Genomic DNA, 25,815 nt, shown 5'->3' with positions numbered 1-25,815 from the left:
GTGCTGGGTTCACGCTGCAGTTGTGCTCATTTCTTACCGAGAGAGGGGGAGGACAAAACTGACAGTTCCTCAAGGTTATCTCCTCACCACTTAGCAACGCTAAAGCTTAACTGTTGATCCCAGGGAAGACTGGCTTAATGTGGGATGCAAAGGCCCCCTTTACCTTGAGTTGAATGGGATACAGAATGGAGCTGGTGAAAGGGAATGGGGGTATAGCGTGCACAGAACTCAGAGCTGACTACTAGAGAGAGAGTAAAAGATGTAAAGCAAAGTAGGAAGCCAGTAACTGCCTTGTCTTCAAGCCTGGGCCCTGAGCCCTGGTGGATCAATCATTAAGAACCCTGTTTCTGCTTAAAAAAACAAAACAACAATTTTATTTGACAAAAGACAAAAAAGTTATTTACAGTAGTTTTTGCTCAAATAATTCAATGGGACAACTGTGCTTCTCCTCCAGGTTTATCTTACAACCAAACCCAAGCAGAGTCTGCCCCACCCCAACACCTCACTTTACATAATGGGTGAATGCCAACCAGAATTCAGCAGCATGGCTCCCTCACCCCTCACCACCCTCCGTTGCTCAGTGCACTGTGGGGAGGGAAAATCCCACCTCAGACCAATACACTTCCAGAGTTCCCTACTACAGGCATCCTGCAGCAGTTGCACCAGACCAGGGCTCACTGACAGGGCTGGGATGGAAAAGGCTGGGCAAATGGCAGCTTCAGTTAACCTGGATGCAGCCATGTTCATTCTTCCCCACTGGGCTTCAGGAGGGTGAGGATCCCTGATCCCCCTGGGGCACACGGGGAGAGGGCACAGGAGGAAGAAGCCAGAGGGAGGCAACACAGAGAGCCCAGGAAACTTGCCCACTTAGAGAGAGCAAAGCTCCCTCTCCTTCAGCAATCCATTCCCACTCCAGCAACAGATGGGCGACTCAGAAGTTGGGGAGCCTCTGTGATGGCTTCAGGGATCTTCCAAGAAAGTACAGAACACATGTTACTGTCTTTCTCCTGGCTAGGCCCACTCAAGTTAGTCAGTATCCAGGAACCTCTCTTCTCCTTCAGCCTGACCTGGTGATTTCAGGAAACTAAAGGCTGCGGTACTGATCTATCTTTTGGCCCAGTGACGTTATTGAGGACAAAAATATTTTGGCTAGCAATAACCTAGGATTAGTGTTTCTTAGGATATATAAAGATGGGGCATATTGCTGTTGAACACTGTCAGCAATGAAACAGCAAAAGAGGCTGGGCGCGGTGGCTCACGAGGTCAGTTCAAGACCAGCCTGGCCAAGATGGTAAAACCCCATCGCTACTAAAAATACAAAAATTAGCCGGGCATGGTGGTGGGCGCCTATAATCCCAGCTACTCGTGAGGCTGCGGCAAAGAATTGCTTGAACCCGGGAGGCGGAGGCTGCAGTAAGCCGAGATCGTACCACTGCACTCCAGCCTCGGTGACAGAGTGAGACTCTGTCTCAAAAAAACAAAAAACAAAACAGCAAAAGAAAAAATGGGGGAGAGGGAGGAGCATAAGACCAATTGTGATCTGTTCACTGGGCAGGGGCCCCTGTAACTCTAATTTAAAGGAAGCTGAAACAAAGACAATCCCAGCTAGCAGGCTTCTAACCCTTTTCCAGCCCCAGCCTTCTCTGAAGGCAGTTCCCTGGCAGCAGTGGACACTATTCCTGCTTTCCCCAGATAGTTTCCTGCCACCATTGTGGGAAAGGCTGCCTCTTTGGAGGACTTCCTGACCAGCAGATGGCTCACTTCTCTCCCAAGTAGGAGGTGCTGGGAGCTTCTGACATAGGGGCCCCTCTAATCCAAGTTCCTAAAAGAATTCAAAACTCAGGCTGCAGGGCAAAAATGTTCAAGAACAAAGGGAAAAACATTAAAGAAAAAAAAAAAAAATCCATCGCTTCAGTCTAGTTTACTCCCCCCACCCCCCAAAAAACTACAATAAAAAAGAAAAGAAAAACCAAACACCTTTTGATCTTACCATCCTTCTCTGCTAGGTACCTAGAAAGTTGAGTCAGAGTCTGCTGGACTGCCCCCTGCTGTGGCTTTCTACCCTTCTGTGCCTGCGGCAGAAAAGTCAATGCGCTCATATTGGTTTTTTTTTTCCTGCCTTTTTTTTGGGTAAACCAAACCAACGATAAAAAAACCATTTGGAATTTCACACTACTGCAGAGACTTAGCTGGTCCCCAAAATAAAAATATTCCTTTCTTGCAAAACAATCCCCAGTGGCAGTGGTGGGTCGTTCCCAGCTCACCATAACGCTATCATGCAGTGCACTCTTGTTCCCCACACCTGGGCTAACTACTGCCGTGAACGCAAACCACAGCAAAAAAGGGAAAAAGAAATCAGTTTAGCAAAAATCTAAACATTCAACTGGAGTCGGTTCTGTTACATCCACTGGGTTCCTCTTTTCTTTTGTTCATGCATATGAACTTGGAATGTCCATACCTGGCTTGACAGAAACAGCACAGGGGCAGCTTGGACCCAACATAGGACTGAACTTGGCAGCTTTCCTGAGCCCAGCCCAGGAAACCAGGCTGGAACAAAGGTGTCCCAGGGATTTTCTGGAGAAGCAGCAGCAGCATCAGCACCATGCTTGTCTCCGATCTCTTGGTCTCATCACTGAGGGGAGGCCTGGAGAAACGGCAGAGTCAGCAGAGGAGAGGGCCCCCATCACAGTGCAGTGGTGCCAGCTGGTGTCTTCCTGCTGAAGACCTCTGGACAGAGGAGATGATCCCAATGTTTGGCAGTGATCCATAGAAAACCCTCTGTATGAAAGGGAACCAAAACGGAAACCCAGGACAGCTGGCTTGAGCCTTGAGCACCCTTGTTGGCAGATGCCTACTGGGGATTTTCAGAGACTAAAGGGATGGGAGTGTGTAGTAATGAGAGTGATGGGTCCTGCTGCTTCTGAAGCTCCATCTCAGCAGCCCTCTGTAGCGCCACCTCCACCAGCAGCTGGAAGCTGCTGAAGTCCTCTTTGTCCTGCTCTGGGGGTGTGGGTGGTGGCGTGTTGAAGAGTCCACCTGTGGGGCTTCCAGCCTCAGCCCTGGTCAGCAGGGTAAGTGTGCTACCAGGGGTCACCAGGGGCTTGGGAGACTCCAGCTCCCCACGTGGGAAAGGGGCTGCTGGCTTTTCCCCCTGGCCTGAGTGAAGTGGCATGGAGCACACAGACAGGGAGAGCACATTGGTGGGGGCTGGGACAGATACAGCCAGCACAGAGGGGCTGCTGCCACGGGGGAGGGCCACATCTGAGGCCTTACCCCCGCGGCGGGAAATGGTAAACTGATTAGGGTCTTTGCCATCCTTCCGAAGCATGTCTGGGAGAAGCCGCCGCCGGGCATTGATGAACCAGTTACATATCTGGAATGAATATACAAGACCGATCAGTTCGCTGAATCAAAAACAGCTATGGGCTGGGCGCAGTGGCTCACGCCTGTAATCCCAACAATTTGGGAGGTCAAGGCGGGAGGATTGCTTAAACTCAGGAGTTTGAGACCAGCCTGGGCAACACAGGGAGACCCTGTTTCTACAAAAGAAGTTAGCCAGGTGTAGTGGTGCGCCCCTGTGGTTCCAGCTACCTGGGAGGCTGAGGTTGGAAGATCGCTGGAGCCCAACAGGTGGAAGCTGCAGTGAGCTATGATCGTACCACTGTATTCCAGCCTGGGCAACAGAACAAGACCCTGTTTCAAAACAAACCAAAACAAACAGCTATGAAGCATGTCCCAGGACCTGGGAACACAGCAGAAAACACAGAAGTTAATAGTAGGAAAAGAGAGTTAAATAAGAACACACACCAGTCTGGCCAACGTGGTGAAACCTTGTCTCTACTAAAAATAGAAAAATTAGCTGGGCATGGTGGCAGGCACCTGTAATCCCAGCTACTTAGGAGGCTGAGGCAGGAGACTTGGTTGAACCCAGGAGGACGAGGTTGCAGTGAACCAAGATTACATCACTGCCCTCTAGCCTGGGTGACAGAGCCAGTCTCAAAAAAGCAAACAAACAAAAACTCCATGTGGCTGGAGCTTAGAGTGGTAACTGAAGGCTACCTCTTAGCAGGAGGATTTGCTTCTTTATTGTTAAGGGTACTGAGGAGCTATATAAGGGTTTGACGCAAGGAGCAACGTATGATGTGGAGAACAGACTGGAAGCAGGAAGACGGGGTACTGCTAGTAGTTCAAGTTACGTTAAGGGAGGTGGCGAGAGGACAAATGTTTGCTGCGTTTAGGATATTGGAATGGCAGGACCTGCTGCCTGGGTGGATGAAGAAGAAGAGAGGGATTGATGCTAAGGGCAACTCATTCCCAAGTTTGTAGTGCAGAGTTTCACTGCAGGCCGGAGAAAGCCACAAAGGCACAAGGGAGCTACCAGGAAGAAGGTTATTCTTTATTTTTTCCTTATTATTTTTTTTGAGATGGGGTTTTAGCATGTTGGCCAGGCTGGTCTCGAACTCCTGACCTCAAGTGATCCACCTGCCTCAGCTTCCCAAAGTGCTGAGATTACAGGCATGAGCCACCGTGCCTGGCCTGGAAGAAAGTCATTCTTATTTCTCAGCAATACCAGGAGTAGTAGCCTCAGCAGAACATGCGCTCAACCAACATCCTTGACTTTTTTCCACATGCTGCTGAGAAAGCTACCACTAACTCTGACCCCATTCCCATCTAGTTGATTGTTTAGAAGCATAAAATTTCTCACCATTAAGTGATATGCATGTGGTTTCGGGGACACCTATAGCACCCTGCCCTCTATCTCTGGACTCTCTTGAATAGCCCCCAACTTTATAGCTCTTCAGTCTAGCCTCTTTACTGGTTTCGTGTTCTCTTTCTAAAATGCCATGGTTGTCATTCCTGTTCTAGAAAACTGCCATTTGTCTCCTACTGCCTACAGGATAAGTCCAGACTCCAGAGCTTGGACATGAAGACCCTCCCCTGGCTGGGCACGGTAGCTCACACCTGTAATTCCAGCCTTTGGGAGGCTGAGGCAGGCAGATCACTTGAGCCCAGGGATTCGAGACCAGCCTGGGCAATATGGTGAAACCACATCTCTACAAAAACACAAAAAATTAGCTGTTGTGATGGCACGTGCCCTATAGTCCCAGGAGGCTGAGGTCAGGGAGGCCGAGGCTGCAGTGAGCCATGATCATGCCTGTGTACTCCAGCCTGGAGAGTCAGGCTGGGTGCTGTTAGCTCACACCTGGAGTCCCGGTACTTTGAGAGGCCAAGGTGGGCAGATGGCTTTCACTCAGGAGTTCCAGACCAGCCTGGTCAACATGGCAAAACCCTGTGTCTACAAAAAGTACAAAAATTAGCTGGGTATGGTGGTGTGTGTCTGTAGTCCTAGCTACTTGCAAGGCTGAGGTGACAGGATCAATTGAGCCCAGGAGGTTGAGGCTGCAGTGAGCTGTGACTGTGCCACTGTACTCCAGCCTGGGTGACAGCGTGAGACCTTGTCTCAAAGGCAAAAAAAGTCGGTCAAGTGTGGTGGCTCATGCCTGTAACCTCAGCGCTTTGGGAGGCTGAGGTGGATGGATCACAAGGTCAGGAGACCAGCCTGGCCAACACAGTGAAACCCCATCTCTACTAAAAATACAAAAATTAACCGGGTGTGGTGGCGTGTGCCTGCAGTCCCAGCTACTTGTGGGGGCTGAGGCAGAATTGCTTGAACCCAGGAGGCGGAGGTTGCAGTGAGCCGAGAACACGCCATTGCGCTCCAGCCTGGGTAACACAGTGAGACTCCATCTTTTTTTTTTTTTTTTTTTGAGACGGAGTCTCGCTCTGTCGCCCAGGCTGGAGTGCAGTGGCCGGATCTCAGCTCACTGCAAGCTCCGCCTCCCGCGTTTATGCCATTCTCCTGCCTCAGCCTCCCGAGTAGCTGGGACTACAGGTGCCCACCACCTCGCCCGGCTAGTTTTTTGTATTTAGTAGAGACGGGGTTTCACCATGTTAGCCAGGATGGTCTCGATCTCCTGACCTCGTGATCCGCCCGTCTCGGCCTCCCAAAGTGCTGGGATTACAGGCTCGAGCCACCGCGCCCGGCCGAGAGACTCCATCTTAAAAAAAAAAAAAAAAGTTAGAGCTTCGCACCTTCCTGCTGCTCTTCAAGGCTTCTTGCTCATTCAAATATCATTTGAGTGCCTGTTATATTGGGCCCAGTTCTTGGTGCTGGGATGACTTTGTGCATTAAACAGACATGCATGCCAACCTGTGGAGCTTACAGCGCACCTAGTCATGGAGACTGACAATCAACAACTAGGTGAATAATCACCAATAAGCGCCAAAAAGGAAACAGAAATAAAGGGGGGGTGGTTATAAAGATAAGAGAAACTTCCATGGCTAAGGGTTTTTTTTTGTTTTTTTTTTGAGACGGAGTCTTGCCCTGTCGCCCAGGCTTGAGTGCAGTGGCCAGATCTCAGCTCACTGCAATCTCCGCCTCCCGGGTTTACGCCATTCTCCTGCCTCAGCCTCCCGAGTAGCTGGCACTACAGGGGCCCGCCACCTCGCCCGGCTAGTTTTTTTTAGTAGAGACGGGGTTTCACCATGTTAGCCAGGATGGTCTCCTGACATCGTGATCCGCCCGTCTCGGCCTCCCAAAGTGCTGGGATTACAGGCTTGAGCCACTGCGCCCGGCCGGCTAAGGGTTTTGGAAGGCTGAGACGTAAAGATAAGGAAGAGCCAGCCACATAGAAAGCTAAGAATGTTCTAGACAATTCCAAGGAAAGGCTCTGGCCGTGGGGTTCTCATCTGCCCTCCTTCACCTCTATGGTCCTCCAAAACAGCTGAACTGAGGCAGGAAAGGGTTGGCTTAAGGAACCGGTGAATGGTAGCTCATGAGCTCAGAGGTGGGCAGGGCTGACAACCAGGCCAGAGCACCATGGAAAACCATTAATCGGTCTAAATGGTGGCTTGACTGAAATTTCACACTCTAGGTCCGTCTTCTGGTCCTGTGTCCTTTCTCCTACCTTAGCTAACTGCAGCTGCATCTATTCTACAGGTGACTCAAAGACAGCACCAGGATGTCAGGCTGGAAGGCTCATAGGCAGGACAGAGCCAGAGGCTTCTGTGGTCCTTCTCTCCCATTCCATTCCAGCCAGGAGGGGCCCTGGTTCTGGGGTTCTTATTGCTCCTCTTCACCACTATGGTGCTCCAATGCACACACATACCAGCAGGTTTCGGTGGACGCTGGCTGAGCCAAATCCTGACTAGAGCTGTGGGAAAACCCTAAAGAGAGGAAGGGCTTAGCAGTGTGTGTGCCTGTAGTCCCAGCTACTCAGGAGGCTGAGAGAACTGCTTGAACCCAGGAGGAAGAGGTTGCGGTGAGTTGAAATCGTGACACTGCACTCCAGCCTGCGCAACAGAGCAAGACTCCATCTCAAAAAAAAAAAAAAAAAAAAAGAAAGAAAAAGGAAGGGCTGAACAGCTGGGTGGGATGAAGGAAGGGAACAAACTTATTCAAACACCTTTGATAGCAGTATCATGCCAGCCACCACACTTGCATTATGTTTAATCTGCATACAACCTGAAGGGTAGAGGGCAATGTCCCAAAAGTACTAGAGAGAACTGAGCTCAAAGAGAAGAAAGCCCTTGTGCAGTCACACATCCTCCCAGTGCAGAGCTGGGATTTAAAATGAGGCCTCCTGGCTTTAGGGCTTCCACTGCTTTGCTGTGCTTTTTTTTTTTTTTTTTAAAGACAGGGTCTCACTCTGTCACCCAGGCTGGAGTGCAGTGGTGCAATCACAGCTCACTGCAGCCTTGACCTCCTGGGTTTAGGTAATTCTCCCACCTCAGCCTTCCGAGTAGCTGGGACCACAGACATGTGCCACCACGCTCAGGTATTATTTTTTGTAGAGATGGGGTTTCACCGTATTGGCCAGGCTGGTCTTGAACTCCTGGACTCAAGCAATCTGCCTGCCTCAGCCTCCCAAAATGCTAGGATTACAGGTATGAGCCATAGTACCCAGCCAGCTTTGCTGTGTCTTTCCAGAGGAACAAAGGGGATAGCTGAGTAATAAACATCATAATCCTGATAGCAAACATTTGAACACAAAACACATCAGGTGCTACTGTTTTTTTTTTTTTTTTTTTTTTTTTTTTTTTTTTTTTTTTTTTTTGAGACAGTCTCATTCTGTTGCCCAGACTGGAGAGCAGTGGCTCACTGCAACCTCTGCCTCCTGGGTTCAAGTGATTCTCCTGCCTCAGCCTCCCGAGTAGCTGGGATTACAGGTGCCTGCCACCATGCCCGGCTAATTGTTTTTCTTTGTATTTTTAGTAGAGACGGGGTTTCACCATGTTAGCCAGGATGGTCTCCATCTCCTGACCTTGTGATCCACCCGCCTTGGCCTCCCAAAGTGCTGGGATTACAGGCATGAGCCACTGCGCCCGGCTTTTTTTTTTTTTAGTAAAGATGGGGTTTCTCTATGTTGGTCAGGCTGGTCTTGAACTCCTGAACTCAGGCGTTCTGCTCACCTCAACCTCCCGAAGTGTTGGGATTACAGGTGTGAGCCACCATGCCTGGTCTCAGGTGCTATTCACATTTCATATCTAATTATTCATTCAATCTCAGCCTATCGGACAGGTTATATGCTTATCTCCGTTGAAGAAACACATCAGAGAGGTTCAGAAACTTGTTCAAGGTCACAAGTGCAAAAACTGGGTTTGATCCAGACAGCCTGGTTCTGGGCAGCCACCCACTGCCAGCTGAAGAGTGAGAGGGAGGCTTCCTTGCACAAGAGCAGTGCCTGTGGCCTTCTCTCCCTCCCTCCCACAGCTGCCTCCTCCCGTACCTGTGCTGCAGGGGAAAAATGGTCAGGTCACAGTGACCTGGATCAAGCAAACTAAGGAGGAGTGTTGTTGAGCAGGCAGTCTCAGGGAAGGGAGCCTGGGTATTCCTCAGCATCTGTGTGGACACCTAGCCCCTAAAGGCACCTCCCATTTTGGCTGAGGATTCAGAGAACAGAAAAACACCCCCTCCACGCATTCCCCCACAAGACTGTCCTGTCCAGAGCACTTAGCAGCCTAGCATCTGTTTGTTTTGTCTTCTTAGCCCAGAAAAATGCACGGCTGAGGGGCTGGGCAAGGCAAGGCGGCGGAACTGAGTGGCCGCCAGTGCCCTTTCTGCAGCCCCTTCCAGCTGCCCAGCCTGTGCCTAAGTGAGGAAAAGAACCTGTGACTTGTCCCCACTCAAGGTCATGGAGAGATGGTAGGAAGGTCAAAGTGAACTCTGTGATGTATATGGCATAACATAGGCTGGGAGCCTGAAACCGGTCTCTACCATAAAACAGGGCTCTATCTGAAAGGCTGCTGAGGGACAAGGGGGGAATCACTGTGGCAAATGGGGGTAGGAGGAACACCAGGAGGCTGACAAAGGGTGTGATGCTAGGAGCAGCAGCTAATGGATGCAGGCACAAACTCTCTCATTTTCATGTCAAGGAAGTGAAGGCACTGAGGCGCCTTTCCCAAACGTCATGGTACCACCATTCGCGCTGGGACTGCCATATCCAGGTGCTCTTGAAGGCAGTTCTCTGTATGAGAATCGCCTTAGGGGAGATTTTTTTTTTTTTTTTGAGATGGAGTCTCGCTTCTTCACCCAGGCTGGAGTGCAACGGTACGATCTTGGCTCACTGCAACCTCCGCCTCTCGGGTTCAAGCAATTCTTCTGCCTCAGCCTCCCAAGTAGCTGGGATTACAGGCATGTGACAACATGCCCGACTAATTTTCGTATCTTTTTTTTTTTTTGAGACGGAGTCTCGCTCTGTCACCCGGACTGGAGTGCAGTGGCCGGATCTCAGCTCACTGCAAGCTCCGCCTCCCGGGTTTACGCCATTCTCCTGCCTCAGCCTCCCGAGTAGCTGGGACTACAGGCGCCAGCCACCTCGCCCGGCTAGCTTTTTGTATTTTTTAGTAGAGACGGGGTTTCACCATGTTAGCCAGGATGGTCTCGAACTCCTGACCTCGTGATCCGCCCGTCTCGGCCTCCCAAAGTGCTGGGATTACAGGCTTGAGCCACCGCGCCCGGCCTAATTTTCGTATCTTTATTTTTTATTTTTTTTGGTGACGGAGTCTCGCTCTGTCGCCCAGGCTGGAGTGCAGTGGCCGGATATCAGCTCACTGCAAGCTCTGTTTCCCGGGCTCACGCCATTCTCCTGCCTCAGCCTCCCGAGTAGCTGGGACTACAGGCGCCTTCCACCTCGCCCGGCTAGTTTTTTGTAGTTTTTAGTAGAGACAGGGTTTCACTATGTTAGCCAGGATGGTCTTGATCTCCTGACCTTGTGATCCGCCCGTCTCGGCCTCCCAAAGTGCTGGAATTACAGGCTTGAGCCACCGCGCCCGGCCTAATTTTCGTATCTTTAATAGAGACAGGGTTTCAGCATGTTGGCCACGCTGGTCTCAAACTCCTGACCTCAAGTGATCAGACCACTTTGGCCTCCCAAAGTGCTGGGATTACAGGGAGAGCCACCACGCCCAGCCTGGGGGAGATTTTTAAAAACTGTTAGATAGTGATTTCCCCTCTGCTTTATTGATCTAGTGGGGGTGAGGGGTGGAGTCGGGAATGTGTTTTCAGACCAGCTACCCAGAAAGTCTGGCCACCCAGGCTTAGGAACCAATGGTTTAGCCTACTGGTTACTTGTCCTTGCAGGCCAAGCCCTTTATTTAAGCCAAAAAGCTTACACAGAAGCTCAAAAAAAAAAATACACACAGATGAAAGGCCTTGAGGCAGAGGGCAGCTAGCTTTGGAGTCAGAAGAGAGCAGCTCCTACATCCCTGGCTGCCCTGGGGGCTAGGCCAGGACACCCCTCCCCCACAGCTGACCACTACAGCCTCTGCACCAGGCCTCTTTCTCACCCAATAGCCCTTGCCGGGGGAAGGCTGCCCTGCCCTGGTGTTGGCTTTGGGAAGACTTCCCTCAGGAAGCTGCATATGAAAGCAGTCCTGACAGCCAGGGAGTAATGGGAAGGTACCCATCTTACTACTGTGTACCCAGCACAGAGTCCCGGGCCAGGCATGTGGTATATCCCCAACCATTGCTACAGTAAAGGAATGGGGCCCAGAATCCTGCCAGGTAGCCATAGATCTAGTCCAACCAATAAATTGGGTTTAGAGGATGTCAGAGGGACCTGTGAAAATCCTTTACAAAAGACTTTTTTCCCTAACCCTCCCAACTGCCTAGCCCCAGGCAAGTACTAGCAAACCAGTTAGTTAAGTGACTCATTGACTTGCTAATGAATCGCTCCTGGGGCGGGGGTTAAAGGAGACAATCAAAAGAGATGCCCCCAAGGAGAGATAAAACAAGCTAGGAAAATGTTGATACTTGTTCAAGCCAAATGACTGGTGCTGGTGGTTATTATATTCTCTTACTTTTGCGGTTTTTTTTTTTTTTTTTTTTTCAAAAGACAGAGTCCCACTCTGTCGACCAGGGTGGAGTGCAGTGGCGTGATCTTGGCTCCCCGCAACCTCCACCACCCCCAGGTTCAAGTGATTCTCCTGCTTCAGCCTCCTGAGTAGTTGGGACTATTTTTAGTAGAGATGGGGTTTCACCATGTTGGCCAGACTGGTCTCCAACTCCTGGCCTCAAGTGATATACCCGCTTCAGCCTCCCAAAGTGTTGGGATTACAGGCGTGAGACACTGTGCCTAGTGTTTTTCTTTCTTTTTTTTTTTTTTTTTGAGACGGAGTTTCACTCTTGTTGCCTAGGCTGGAGTGCAATGGCTCGATCTCGGCTCACCGCAACCTCCATCTCCTGGGTTACAGTGATTCTCCAGTCTCGGCCTCCAGAGTAGCTGGGACTACAAGCACGCGCCACCACACCCAGCTAATCTTGTAGTTTTTAGTAGAGATGGGGTTTCTCCATGTTGGTCAGGCTGGTCCCGAACTCCTGACCTCAGGTGATCCACTCGCCTCAGCCTCCCAAAGTGCTGGAATTATAGGTGTGAGCCACCATGCCCAGACTGCGCTCAGCTTTTATAGATATTCTTAAATGTCCTTAATGGAAAATGAAATTTAAAAACTTAAATACAGGAAGCCAGGTGCAGTGGCTCACGCCTGTAATCCCAGCACTTTGGGAGGCTGAAGCGAGAGAATCACCTGAGGTCGGGAGTTCGAAACCAGCCTGGCCAAGATGGTGAAACCCTGTCTTTACTGAAACTACAAAAATTAGTTGGGCCTGGTGGCAGGCGCCTGTAATCCCAGCTACTCGGGAGGCTGGGCAGGAGAACTGCTTGAACCCGAGTGGCACAAGTTGCAGTGAGCTAAGATTGAGCCACTGCAATCCAGCCTGGGTGACTCTGTCTCAAAAAAAAAAAAAAAAAAAAAAAAAAAAAAATTAATAAATACAGGAAAAAATGATGCTCTCAGGCTTTAGGCAATTTTTCATGATTAGGAGCCATTACATTTCCTTACTTCTGAGGTCCTGCCTGTTGACACTTCATAGTCCTTTTCTGCTACTTCAACATTATTTACTGAGCACCTACCTACCAGATTACCAAGCACTAAGCTACATTAGGGCCATAACTATGAACAAAACTAGGTCAGTGCTCTCCATACCTCTAGAACTTGGTGCAGTCTAAAAGCAATTACAGTTTAGTGTCCCAGTGCTCTGACCCCTCTATCTGCTGTGAGAGCACACAGCTCCTTTAGGGGATGGATAGGTCAAGGATAGGAGGAAAATGGTCTGGGGAAGTGGATCAATGTAGCAGGAATGTGGGGGATCAGCGTTGAGGTTTAAGATGTAGACACGGGCAGGTGATGTCATGAGGTTGGCAAAAGCCATTGAAGGTTTTTTTGTCTTTTTTTGAGATGGACTCTCGCTCTGTTGCCCAGGGTGGAGTGCAATGGTGCAATCTCAGCTCACTACAACCTCTGCCTCCCAAGTTTAAGCAATTCTCTTGCCTCAGCCTCCCAAATAGCTGGGATTACAGGTACCTGCCACCATGCCCAGCTAATTTTTGTTTTCTTGAGACAGAGTCTTAGTCTGTTGCCCAGGCTGGAATGCGGTGGCGCAGTCTTGGCTCATTCCAACTTCCACCTTCCAGGTTCAAGCGATTCTCCTGCCTCAGCCTCCTGAGGATTACAGGCACACAGCACCACATCTGGTTAATTTTTATATTTTTAGTAGAGACGGGGTTTCGCCATTTGGCCAGGCTGGTCTCAAACTCCTGACCTCAGGTGATCCACCCATCTCAGCCTCCCAAAATGCTGGGATTACAGGCGTGAGCCACTGCGCTCGGCCTAATGTTTGTATTTTTAGTAGGACAAGGTTTCACGAAGTTGGCCAGGTAGGTCTCCAACTCCTGACCTCAGGTGATCCACCCACCTTGGCCTCCCAAAGTGCTGGGATTACAGATGTAAGCCACCGTGCCCAGCTTTTTTTTTTTTTTTTTTTAGAGATAGGGTCTCACTCTGTCACCTAGGCTGGAGGGCAGTGGCATGATCATAGCTCACTGCAGCCTTGAACTCCTGGGCTCAAGAGTCTCCCATCCTAGCCTCCCAAAGTGCTGGGATTACAGGCATGAGTTACCCTGCCAGCCCATTGAAGTTTTTTTTTTGAGACAGAGTTTTGCTGTTGCCCAGGCTGGAGTGCAGTGGCGTGATCTCACCGCAGTCTCCTCCTCCTGGTTCAAGTGATTCTTGTACCTCAGCCTCCTGAGTAGCAGGGGTTACAGGCATGTGCCACCATGCCTGGCTATTTTTTTTTTTTTTCTTTTTGAGACAAAGTCTCACTCTGTCACCCAGGCTGGAGTGCAGTGGCCGGATCTCAGCTCACTGCAAGCTCCGCCTCCCAGGTTTACGCCATTTTCCTGCCTCAGCCTCCGGAGTAGCTGGGACTACAGGCGCCCGCCATCTCACCCGGCTAGTTTTTTGTATTTTTTTTTAGTAGAGACGGGCTTTCACCGGGTTAGCCAGGATGGTCTCGATCTCCTGACCTCGTGATCTGCCCGTCTCGGCCTCCCAAAGTGCTGGGATTACAGGCTTGAGCCACCGCGCCCGGCCATGCCCAGCTATTTTTGTATTTTTAGCACTGAAGAGGTTAACCATGTTAACCAGGCTGGTGTCGAACACCTGGCCTGGCCTCAAGCAAACCGCCTGCCTCAGCCTCCCAAAGTGCTGGAATTACAGGCACAAACCACCATGCCTGGCCTGAAGGGTTTTAAGTTGGAGAGTGATAAATGATCGTGATCAGATAATGATGGTTTAGACAAGGGTAAGAAAGAAGCCAAAACCCTGAAATATTTAAGGGGTATATGTACAGAAGCTGGTAATTGACCAAATGAGCTGAGGGGAATGAGCTAACTGGGAGGAGTTACCAGAGAGGTGTGCAGCTGGGGCTGACATGGGATTCATGGTCAGTTTCCATCAAGGAGGGCTGGGTGGTCCCCACTGCTCTTAACTCTCGGCATAACTCTAGAGCAGGTAGCCACCATGGGTCCCTTCCCTCCAGGGGATGTCCAGTCTCCTTTCCTTAGACTCACATTTCTCCAGGTGAGATCTGTGGATGTGTCACCTTGAGGAGTTCGCTAGTTCTCTAGAAGGATGCTTGGCTTTGGGTTTCCATTTTCATTACCAATAGGAGCATCGGGGCCTAAGGCCATCCAGACCTACTCTACTGAGTCTGTGTGCCTTTGTCACACCATATCCTGCAGTGCAGTCAGCAAAGCACCACCTGCCATTTTCAGTTAACACAGTCAGGTGGAATGTCACGCTTTCTACACTTATCTACTTTGGAAACAGTTTGATTTTAAGGTTAGGTATAAGAACAAAAGCAAAAAGCAGTGTTTTTTTGTTTTTTGTTTTTTAATATACCCAGTTTTATGTTTTACCTAAGTGATATGATAAAAATGATTCAAGTTAACATCTTGAGGGGAGATGGGCCCATGAAAAATGTTTTCTTTATTTTTTTATTTTTTGAGACGGAGTTTTGCTCTTGTTGCCCAAGCTAGAGTGCAACGGTGCGATCTCGGCTCACTGCAACCTCCACCTCCCGGGTTCAAGTGATTCTCCTGCCCCAGCCTCCTGAGTAGCTGGGAGTACAGGCATGCGGCACCACGCCCAGCTAATTTTGTATTTTTAGTAGAGACAGGGTTTCACCATGTTGGTCAGGCCGGTTTTGAACTCCTGACCTCAGGTGATTCGCCTGCCTCGGCCTCCCAAAGTATTGGGATTACAGGCATGAGCCACCATTCCTGGCTGAAAAATGTTTTCTTTAAAAAGATGGGCCAGGCACAGTGGCTCACGTCTGTAATCCCAGCACTTTGGGAGGCTGAGGTGGATGGATTACTTGAGGCCAGGAGTACAAGACCAGCCTGGCCAGCACAGTGAAACCCTGTCTCTACTTAAACTACAAAAATTAGCTGGGTGAAGTGGCATGCGCCTGCAATCCCAGCTACTAAGGAGGCTGAGCCAGGAGAACCACTTGAACCCAGGAGGCAAAGGCTGCCGTGAGCTGACATCGCACCACTGCACTCCAGCCTGGGTGACAGAGCAAGACTCCATCACACATACACACAAATAAACAAAAGGAGTTAGTAGGCTGGGCGTGGTGTCTCACGCCTGTAATCCCAGCACTTTGGGAGGCCGAGGCAGGCAGACTATAAGGTCAGGAGATCGAGACCATCCTGGCTAACACGGTGAAACCCCGTCTCTACCAAAAACACAAAAAAGTAGCCGGGCGTGGTGGCGGGCGCCTGTAGTCCCAGCTACTTGGGAGGCTGAGGCAGGAGAATGGCATGAACCCAGGAGGTGGAGCTTGCAGTGAGCTGAGATCCGGCCACTGCACTCTAGCCTGGGTGACAGAGAGACTCTGTCTCAAAAAAAAAAAACCAAAAAAAACAAAAAAAAACCCAAAAAAAACAAACACCGGAATATTTCTCAGGTTTGAGAAAGTGTCCCTGACAAAAAGTAATTCCAATAGAATGTGACAAGTGGTTTGACAGGACAGGATGAGGTGCACTGGGAATATAAGCAGCAGCCCCAAACTTAGGCTGTGGATCAGTTTGGACTCTATCCTGAGGGCAGTAGAGTCTAGGAGTGCCTGGCCCTATCAGATTTGGGCTTTTGTGTTCAAAATAATGGATTAAATGAACAAGGCTGAAGGCAGGGAGACCCGCAATGAGGCTGTCTACGCACTCCTCGAGGGTAAGAATGTGTCTGGAACCTCTCTGGGATCCCAACTCTGCACAGCTCCATGCTGAGGAGGTACACTGTGAGATGCCATGCACTGCTGGGCACCCAGGGTCAGCCCAAGACTTTGTGCCTCAGGCAGAGACATGAAGCTGAAAACAGTAGAAACACCCAGTGTATGCCAAACACTGAACAGTAGCCTTTTTTTTTTTGAGATGGAGTCTCGTTCTTGTTGCCCAGGCTGCAGTGCAATGCAGCCATCTCGGCTCACTGCAACCTCTGCCTCCCGGGTTCAAGCGATTCTCCTGCCTAAGCCTCCTGAGTAGCTGGGATTACAGGCATGCACCATCACGCCCAGCTAATTTTTTGTATTTTTAGTACAGATGGGTTTTCTACATGTTGGCCAGGCTGGTCTTAACACCCAACCTCAGGAAATCCACCTGCCTTGACCTCCCAAAGTGCTGGGATTACAGGAATGAGCCACCACACCTGGCCATTTTTTTTTTTTGAGACATCATCTCACTCCGTTGCCCAGTCTGGAGTGCAGTGGTGCAATCAAAGCTCACTGCAGCCTCCACCTCCAGGGCTCAAGTAATCCTTCCTCCCACTTTAGCCCCCCAAGTAGCTGAGACTACAGGTATGTACCACTATGCCCAGCTAATTTTTTTGTTTTGTATAGATGGGGTCTCCCTATGTCGCCCAGGCTGCTCTCAAACTCCTGGGCGCATGTGATCCTCCTGCCTTGGTCTCCCAAAGTGCTGGGATTATAGGCGTGAGCCACTGTGCAGGGAGGGCCTGAGTGAGCCTTGAATTCTTCTTCTCTTCCCCTCCTCCCTACGCTCATGAAAGTACTACAATCACCTCTCTTTTTTCAGATGAGGGAATAATGAGGCTTAGAGAGAAGGCAGTGACTTGGCCAAGGTCCAGGCTTCCTCTTGTGGAGAAGATGGAATCTGAGTCAGGATCTGTAACTTTAGAGCCTTTCTCATACAGATACTTGGATTAACCATTGCCCAGAGTATAAAGTCAGGTGACAGGAGTTCTGCGGGCTGAAATACTTACCATGTCTGTACATGGAAGAAAGACAGGAGGTAGAAAGATGTGGGAGGTTCAGAGGGGATAAGGGAAGGAGGGAGAGACAGCACCAAAGGTTGGAGTAACAAGTTATCAAAGGACAGAGAGGGAGGCCAGGCATGGTAACTCAAGTCTTTAATCCCAGCACTTTGGGAGGCCGAAGTGGGCAGATGACCTGAGGTCAGAAGATTGAGACCAGCCTGACCAACATGGAGAAACCCCATCTCTACTAAAAATACAAAAATTAGCCGGACGTGGTGCCTGTAATCCCAGCTACTCGGGAGGCTGAGGCAGGAGAATTGCATGAAGGAGGCAGAGGTTGTGGTGAGCTGAGATGATGCCATTGCCCTCCAGCCTGGGCAACAAGAGCAAAACTCTGCCTCAAAAAAAAAAAAAAAAAAAAAGAAAGAAAGAAAAGAAAGAAAGGACAGAGGGGGAAAGAGAAACAGGAGAGTTTGGGGGAGAGGTCTGACTGGCTCAGGAAGGGAGCAGTGGGGGCCAGCAGGACAGGGCTGGACCGGGCCTCTGGTGTTAGGCTAACGGGCTACTGTGTATCTCTAGGAAGGGGAGAGGCAAACTGGAGGCAAAGCAACGGTGGTCCAGGGTCCCCCGCCTCTGCTCCAGGAAAGCAGAACAAAGACACCTGCGGGTCAGCAATAGGCGTGATTCAAAGGGGACAATACTTTGCACTCTGATTAAAAGGGGATAAGGCTATCTCTTTTGAGTGCGTTCATGTGCATGGTTTGCAAAGCACTTTCACATCCAGTTCTGAATCTATTTGTCACAACAGTTCCACCAGGCAGGGGAGGATTCTGCACACCCCCTGCTCCTTTACAGATGAGGAAATCAAGACGTGAGGCAGGACTGGATTATGAACACAGAACCTCTGACTTCTGTCCTTTCCTGGATTGTGATCCTGTCCCATCTCTTAACCTCACTGCAAATCACAGCTGCCCCTTTCAACCAAATTGCCGTCCAATACTGCGTTGGGGCTGGGGGCCAAATCCTAGATGCTCGATGCCTTCTCATCTTCCCTTGGCCTCCAAAGTTAATGATGACACCTAGACTTTGACAGCATTACATTCCTTGCCTCTTCAGAACTATCCAAAGTCTGGGCCAGGCGTGGTGGCTCACGCCTGTAATCCCAGCACTTTGGGAGGCTGAGGCAGGCGAATCACAAGGTCAGGAGTTCAAGACCAGCCTGGCCAACATGGTGAAACCCTGTCTCTACTAAAAATACAAAAAATCAGCTGGGCATGGTGGCGGGCGCCTGTAATCCCAGCTACTCGGGAGGCTGAGGGAGGAGAATCGCTTGAACCCAGGAAGTGGAGGTTGCAGTGAGCCGAGATTGCACCACTGCACTCCAGCCCGGGTGACAGCACAAGACTCCGTCTCAAAAGAAAGGACTATCTAAAGTCTGAAATTGACCGCAGCGACCCTGTTTCATTGTCTTCCCTTGAGACAGGGAGAGCAGGTGTTCTCCCCTAACCCAAGAAGAAACTGAAGCCCAGACAGCAAAAGTGACTGGTCCAAGACCACAGTGAGTCAGTGGCGTGGCTGGAATAGGACTAGAACACAGATCCTCCTACCACCCCCTTATCCAGATCCCCTCCTTACCTGCAGCACTGACAGGTTGGTCTGTCCAGAAAGGCTCAGCTTCTCCTGCTCTGAGGGGTAGGCGTTGTAGCGGTGCAAGTACAGCCAGTCCCGGAGGATCTTCACCGACTCCTTGGGCAGGTTCCCCCTGCGCTTCCTTTTGCCCGTCAGAGAGAGGAGGCCTTCGTCCTCGCCTAGATCACTGTCCGACATGGTGCCTAGGGGGCTGGACCTTGGGTAAACCTGGGACAAGTGACACAGGGGATGGGAACATCATTAGCATGTACTGCCTTTTCCTAGTCTCCAAACACGCTCAGCATTACTTGAGCCTGGGACACCAGAAATGGGGTAATTGCAATTCAGAGTCTCAGGCCATAACATAGCCCAAGCAAGCTAGAAGGTATGAGTCCAAAGTTCCTCCACTTCATGGAACAGGTAGGTGACTAGCAAATGGCAGCTCATTCACAAGCAGGACTCGGACTGGAAATAATTACAGTTTCCACTGAGGTCTACTATTCTCCATGTTCGTTACTGAGCATTTGGTTTTTTCTTTTCTTTTTTTTTTTTGTTTTGAGACAAGGTCTCACTCTGTAGCCCAGGCTGGAGTGCAGTGGCACCATCTCGACTCACTTCAACCTCTGTTTCCTGGGTTCAAGTGATCTCCCACCTCAGCATCCGAGTAGCTGGGATTACAGGCATGCGTCTGGCTAATTTTCTGTATTTTTTGGTAGACACGGGGTTTTACCGTATTGGCCAGGCTGGTATTGAACTCCTGGCCTCAAGCAATCTGGCAGCCTGAGCCTCCCAAAGTGCTGGGATTACAAGTGTGAGCCACCATGCCCAGCCTGTACTGAGCATTTTACACGTTATCTCATTTAATCATTACAATTCCTCAATAAGGGAGAAGCTATTATTATCATCATTTTATAGCTGAGGTAACAGAGAGAGATTAAGACAGCTGCCCAAGGCCAGCGCAGTGGCTCACAAAAAAAAAAAAAAAAAAAAAAAAAAAATCAGTCAGGTGTCATGGTGGGCACCTGTAGGCCCACCTACTTGTGGGACTGAGGCAGAATTGCTTGAGCCCAGGAGGTCAAGGCTGCAGTGAACTGTGTTTGTGCCACTGCACTTCAGCCTGGGTAACAAAAAAATAAAAAAGGTCTCAAAAAATAAAGGCTGAGCTCGGTGGCTTATGCCTGTAATCCTAGCACTTTGGGAGGCCAAGGCAGGCAGATCACGAGGTCAAGAGCTCAAGACCATCTTGGCCAACACGATGAAACCCCATTTCTACTAAAAATACAAAAATTAGCTGGGCGTGGTGGCGCGTGCCTGTAGTCCCAGCTATTCCGGAGGCTGAGGCAGGAGAATTGCTTAAACCCGGGAGGCGGAGGTTGCAGTGAGCAGAGATCGTGTCACTGTACTCCAGCCTGGAGACAGCGCGAGAATCCATCTGAACAAAACCAAAACCAAACAAACAAAAGGCCGGGCGCGGTGGATCACACCTGTAATCCCAGCACTTCGGGAAGCTGGGGCAGGCAGATCACAAGGTCAGGAGTTTGAGACCAGCCTGGCGAATATGGTGAAACTCTGTTGCTACCAAAAAATACAAAAATTTGACAGCTGTGGTGGCAAGCGCCTGTAGTCCCAGTTACTCAGGAGGCTGAGGCAGGAGAATCGCTTGAACCCGGGAGGCGGAGGTTGCAGTGAGCCGAGATCATGCCACTGCATTCCACCCTGGGCAACACATTGAGACTCCATCTCAAAAAAAACAAAAAACAAAAAACAAAACAAAACAAAAAAAAGGCTGCCCAAGATACTATGGTGGTCAAACGGAGTTACTATGCAACCCAGAAATTTCACTCCTAGATATTCCAACAGAAATGAAAACTTGTGTCCACATAAAACCTCATACACACATGTTCACAGCAGTATAGGCTGAGGTAGAAGGATTATTTGAGCCCAGAAGTTCAAGACCAGCTTGGGCAACATAGTGAGACCTCATCTCTACAAAAAAAAAAATGTCGTCTATCTCTTCAATGGTTTATTCGCCCATTAAAAAAAGGAATTCACAGCCGAGAGCAGTGGCTCATGCCTGTAATTCCAGCACTTTGGGGGGCTGAAGCAGGTGGATCACTTGAGGTCAGGAGTTCCAGACCAGCCTGGCCAACATGGTGAAACCCCATCTCTACTGAAAATACACAAAAATTAGCTGGGCGTGGTGGCGCGCGCCTGTAATCCCTGCTACTCGGGAGGCTGAGGTAGGAGAATTCCTTGAACCCAGGAGATGGAGGTTGCAGTGAGCCGAGATTATGCCATTGCACTCCAGCTTGGGCAACAAGAGCGAAACTCCATCTCAAAAAAAAAAAAGTCAGTCCTGACATATGCTACAATATGGTAGGCCTTGAAAGCATTATACTAAGGGAAAAAAGCCAGTCATAAGAGACTACATGTTATATGATTTCATTGATCATGAACTCTATCGAGACAGGGTAGATTAGCTAACTAACAGCTCCGCAGTTAGGGCTGCGGAGACAGAATGCTGATAGCTAAAGTGTATGGAGTTTCTTTCTGATGGGGTATAACATCCTGGGCCAGGTGTAATACAGGCTCAGGTGTAGTACAGGCTCATGCCTGTAATCCCAATGCTTTGGGAGGCCAAGGCAGGAAGATCCCCTGAGGCCAGGAGTTCAATAGCAGCCTGGACAACACAAGAAGACCCTGTCTCTACAAAAAATAAAAATTGGGGCCAGGCATGGTGGCTCACGCCCGAAATCCCAGCGCTTTAGGAGGCTGAGGCGGGTGGCTCACCTGAGGTCAGTAGTTCGAGACCAGCCCGGCCAAAATGGTGAAACCCCCGTCTCTACTAAAAATACAAAAAGTAGCTGGGTGTGGTGGTGGGCACCTGTAATCCCAGCTACGCAGGGGAGGGCTGAAGCAGAAGAATTGCTTGAACCTGGGAGGTGGAGGTTGCAGTGAGCTGAGATTATGCTATTGCACTCCAGCCTGGGTGACAGAGCAATTCTCTGTCTTAACAAAATAAAAAAAAAAATTAAAAAAATAAAAATAAAAAATAAAATAAAATAAGGCCGGGCGCGGTGGCTCAAGCCTGTAATCCCAGCACTTTGGGAGGCCGAGACGGGCGGATCATGAGGCCAGGAGATCGAGACCATCCTGGCTAACACGGTGAAACCCCATCTCTACTAAAAATACACCTAGCCAGGCGAGGTGGCGGGCGCTTGTAGTCCCAGCTACTTGGGAGGCTGAGGCAGGAGAATGGCGTAAACCCGGGAGGCGGAGCTTGCAATGAGCTGAGATCCGGCCACCGCACTCCAGCCTGGGCGACAGAGCAAGACTCCGTCTCAAAAAAATAAATAAAAATAAATAAATAAATAAAATAAAATAAAAATTAGCCCAGTATGGTGGTGTGCCAGTAGTCCCAGCTACTCTGAGAGGCTGAGGTGAGAGGATCCCTTGAACCCAGGAGTTCAAGGCTGTAGTGAGCTATGATCGCACCAGTGCATGTCAACTTGGACAACATAGTAAGACCCCATTTTTAAAAATAAAATAATAAAAAAAAAAGCCACATGCTGTGGCTCACACCTATAATCCCGGCACTTTGGGAGGCCAAGGCAGGTAGATCACTTGAGCTCAGAAGTTCAAGACCAGCCTGGGCAACACGGTGAAACCCCATCTCTGCAAAAAAATACAAAAATTAGTTGAGCATGGTAACACATGTCTGTGGTCCTAGCTTCTCCGGGGGCTGAGGTGGGAGAATCGCTTGAGCCTGGAGGCAAAGGTTGCAATGAGATGAGATAACACCACTGTACTCCAGTCTGAGAGGCAGAGCAAGACCCTGTCCCCCCATCCCCCTCAAGAAAAAGTCCTAAAATTGACTATAGTGGTAGTTGCAAACATACCAAAACCTGCTGATAAGTATACTTTAAATGGGTGAATTGCATGGTATGTGAGTTGTATCTCAATAAAGCTGTAACGGAAAAAAATCCCACCCCCAGCTTAGGATACTAAAGTTGGATATGGACCAGGCCTCTCCCCACCTTCTCTTGTGGGCTGTATACCGTACTGCCTCCTAGGTCTCCCAATGCCCAGTGAGAACTCTGGAAACTACAGATCACCATGGTCCTGCAGCAGTCCATGTAATATTTAAGGAGCACCTACTGTGTACCTTGCAGTGAGAGAGGCGAGTCATCTCTCTACTGGTTGCTTCTTGGACATTCTCCTTTGTCAGGCCCCTTGACCTGGTCCTAGACTCAACCACTCAAAATCCAGATGAATGAGCAAGGCCCACCCTCCACTTGGCACTGTAACCCTGGGCAAGGATCCTCCCCTCTCTGGGCTTGAGTCCTCACCTGTCAAATGAAGGAAGGATTTTCCCTAGATAACCCAAATCAGCTGCTCAGCCCCCGACAAAGTTCTGTTTCACACATGCAAAAAATATTTTCTTTTTTCTTTTTGAGATGGAGTCTTGGTCTGTAGCCCAGGCTGGAGTGCAGTGGCACAATCTCGGCTCACCGCAACCTCCGTCTCCTGGGTTCAAGCAACTCTGCCTCAGCCTCCCAAGTAGCTGGGATTACAGGTGTGTGCCACCACACCTAGTTAATTTTTTTTTTTAAAGTAGAGATGGGGTTTTGCCATGTCGGCGAGGCTGGTCTCCAACTCCTGACCTCAGGTGATCTGCCGGCCTCGGCCTCCCAAAGTGCTGGGATTACAGGCCTGAGCCACCGCATCCGGCCAGATTTTCATTTTAAAAGCAAAAGTTCTAGGCCAGGCTGATGCCAGGATCTCAAGGCTCCTCCCTTCTCAGCCTTTTAACAGCTCCCCAGCAGGCCGGCCAACAGACTCTGGCATCTCCCAGGTTTTGTTTCCTCTTCTTGGACCTGAGCCCAGATCTCTGGGCTGGCTAGGCCAGGCTTTCGAGGGAAGGGTCTACCCTTTCAGCCAGGCCACCTGGAGGTGAGACGGGCACTGGTTAGAGGTGCCACTCCTCAGAGAGCACCACAGCAGGCGCTTTCTGAGGTCAGACAGACATTTCTAGATGGCCAGGGCAGCTGGGATCTAAGTTCAGTGATGCAGCCCTGGCCGGCTGTGAGAAGTTTACTCAAGGTTATCTGTACAAATTCCACCCTGGCTGCCAGCCAAGTCTGTCTGCAGGGTTCCCCGGGTGGGCCCTGGGGAACGACCCCTCAGCCTACACAAACTTCTCCACCTCGGTGTTCTGCAACCCAGGACCATCTATAGTCTGGGAGGTTTCCCACATATGCACCCTACACCGCACCCAGACACACTCAAGCCAGGCAATTAACCAACAGCGCTAGGATAACTGGCCCGGACCCATCGCTCAAGCCCTACAAACCCTAGGGTTTTCACCGACACACACAGCACGCACACACACAGCTTACAGACCCAGGCCTCGCACGAACAACAGTGACCCACGCAACTAACCCAACTTTTGTACCCGCCCACCCACGAACTCCCACCGACCCGGCCACCCCCAATTTCTCCGACAGGGAAAACTCCAGGAGTCATCACACTAACAATCAGTTCTACCCTCAGTGACCAGTGGCAGCACCCCCTCGACACAACATCCAATGCACCCTCCTACAGACTCCCACCACGCCACCTGCAGCCACTCCCGCACCAACTTTCTGACAACTCCCCTAGCTTGGCCCCGACACTCCCCCCGGCCGCGCACTCAAGCCCGCATTCCCAGCAATGCAGACAAAGCGCGCAACCTCCCCCGCGGCCCAGACAGAGTCGGAGCACATGGCTCCCCGGTCGGCGAGGAATCGGCCGGCGCTTGGGGCGCCTGCACCCCACAGTTCCCTCACCCCTGGCCGACTCCGCGCACCAGCTCCCCCGCGGGCCCGCCATTCCGGTGGGGCGGGGGCTCTGGAAGAAAGAAAACTCACGTGTCTGTCCTGGAGCAGGAAAAAGTTTGGTTCCCACCCCCTTCCCCGGCAGTTCGGGGCTGGCAGACTCTTCGGGGCGCGGGGCCGGCGGAGCGTGCGCGCTCGGCTTTGTGCTCCGAACTCGGCCCTGAGGGGGAGGGGAGGGGAAGGGAGGGGAGGGGGCTGGGCTCCCACCTCCGCGCCGCCCCCCCACAGCCCTGCGCCCAGACTCCATGTTGGCCGCCCCCTGCCCCGCAGGCTGCGCGCTTCTCCTTCGGGAGGCTCGGCTCACCCTCGGCCTGCCCGAGGGTCCCGGCGCCAACAAACTTTCTCCGGGGCGCCGGCCTCACGCGCCCCGCTTCCTCGGCCCGCCTGGGAGTGACAGATGCCTCAGAGACAGACTTTCCTTTGTTCCAAAGGAAAGGGGAACTCGCGCGGGCTCCCCAGGGCCCCCCCGCTCCGAGCCCTTCCCGCAGCCCCCACTCCCAGCTGTCACTCTCGGCCACCCCCTGCCCGGCTCGGCGGCGGGGGGCCCCTGCCGGCGGTTAGCAACGTGCACTTTTGAAACCAAACAAATTCGCCCCCCCGCGCGCTCACTCAGGTCCGGCGCAGGATCGGCCCTCTCCTGGGGTGGAATCCTATGAAGCGGGGCCCCCCACCAGGGCCCCGAGCAGGCTTCCTCCCGAGGGCTGGAACAGCCCCCCACCGGCCCCCGGAGCGCAGCGCCTTCGGGACTCACAAACACCCCCTGGGGGCCGTCGGGACTCACAAACACCCCCGAGCTCACACACCCCCAACCGCACGCGCCAGGACGACGCTCCCTCCCCCGTCCGACTGAGAAAAAGAAACTTTCCAAGTTGTCCGCGCGCCCCCACCCCCATCTGGCCCTCTCCTGCTCCCTGCACTAACTTTTCCGAGAGGCTTTCGGGTCCACGCGGCCTCGGGCTCGGCGCGGGGAGTCCCGGCGGGGGGCGGGGGGCCCCGGGGGCGCGCGCAGCGTACCTGCCGGGCCTGACACTCGGCCTGACAGCTCGCGGCTGGAAAGCACCTCGCGGCCTGACGTCAGATCCCCTCTCCTCCCCCCGCGCCCTCCGCGCCCTCCCCCACCCGCCCGGAGGGAGAA

General features: G+C 51.2%; 1 protein-coding gene across 5 annotated transcripts; it reads right to left on the bottom strand.

Moving 5' to 3' along the window:
* Window positions 1–342: 342 nt before the first annotated feature.
* Window positions 343–25,815, bottom strand: TGIF2 (TGFB induced factor homeobox 2). 5 transcript variants are annotated; one of them, XM_010386582.1, is made up of 3 exons: window positions 25,602–25,784; window positions 18,811–19,032; window positions 343–3,373 (listed from the first exon to the last, which is right to left on the bottom strand). In XM_010386582.1, exons 2-3 carry the CDS (start codon window positions 19,000–19,002, stop codon window positions 2,852–2,854), a joined length of 714 nt encoding a protein of 237 aa, XP_010384884.1. In that variant the 5' UTR covers window positions 19,003–19,032; window positions 25,602–25,784; the 3' UTR covers window positions 343–2,851. The 5 variants fall into 5 exon arrangements, with proteins under 5 accessions (XP_010384884.1, XP_030770448.1, XP_030770450.1 ...); XM_030914588.1 differs by lacking the exon at window positions 25,602–25,784 and adding an exon at window positions 25,290–25,459; XM_030914590.1 differs by lacking the exon at window positions 25,602–25,784 and adding an exon at window positions 24,985–25,037.

This window comes from Rhinopithecus roxellana, chromosome 13 (assembly GCF_007565055.1).
Source record: "Rhinopithecus roxellana isolate Shanxi Qingling chromosome 13, ASM756505v1, whole genome shotgun sequence".
Lineage (NCBI taxonomy): Eukaryota > Metazoa > Chordata > Mammalia > Primates > Cercopithecidae > Rhinopithecus > Rhinopithecus roxellana.
The sequence above is the reverse complement of the archived record's forward strand: the minus strand, read 5'-3'. Positions and strand labels throughout refer to the sequence as shown.

Excerpts from the sequence above, each read along its gene's own strand:
- TGIF2 (XM_010386583.2), bottom strand. The coding sequence starts at position 19,002 with ATGTCGGACAGTGATCTAGGCGAGGACGAAGGCCTCCTCTCTCTGACG. Across the intron at positions 3,374-18,810 it reads CCAACCTGTCAGTGCTGCAG|ATATGTAACTGGTTCATCAA; the intron begins GTAAGGAGGGGA and ends TATTCATTCCAG.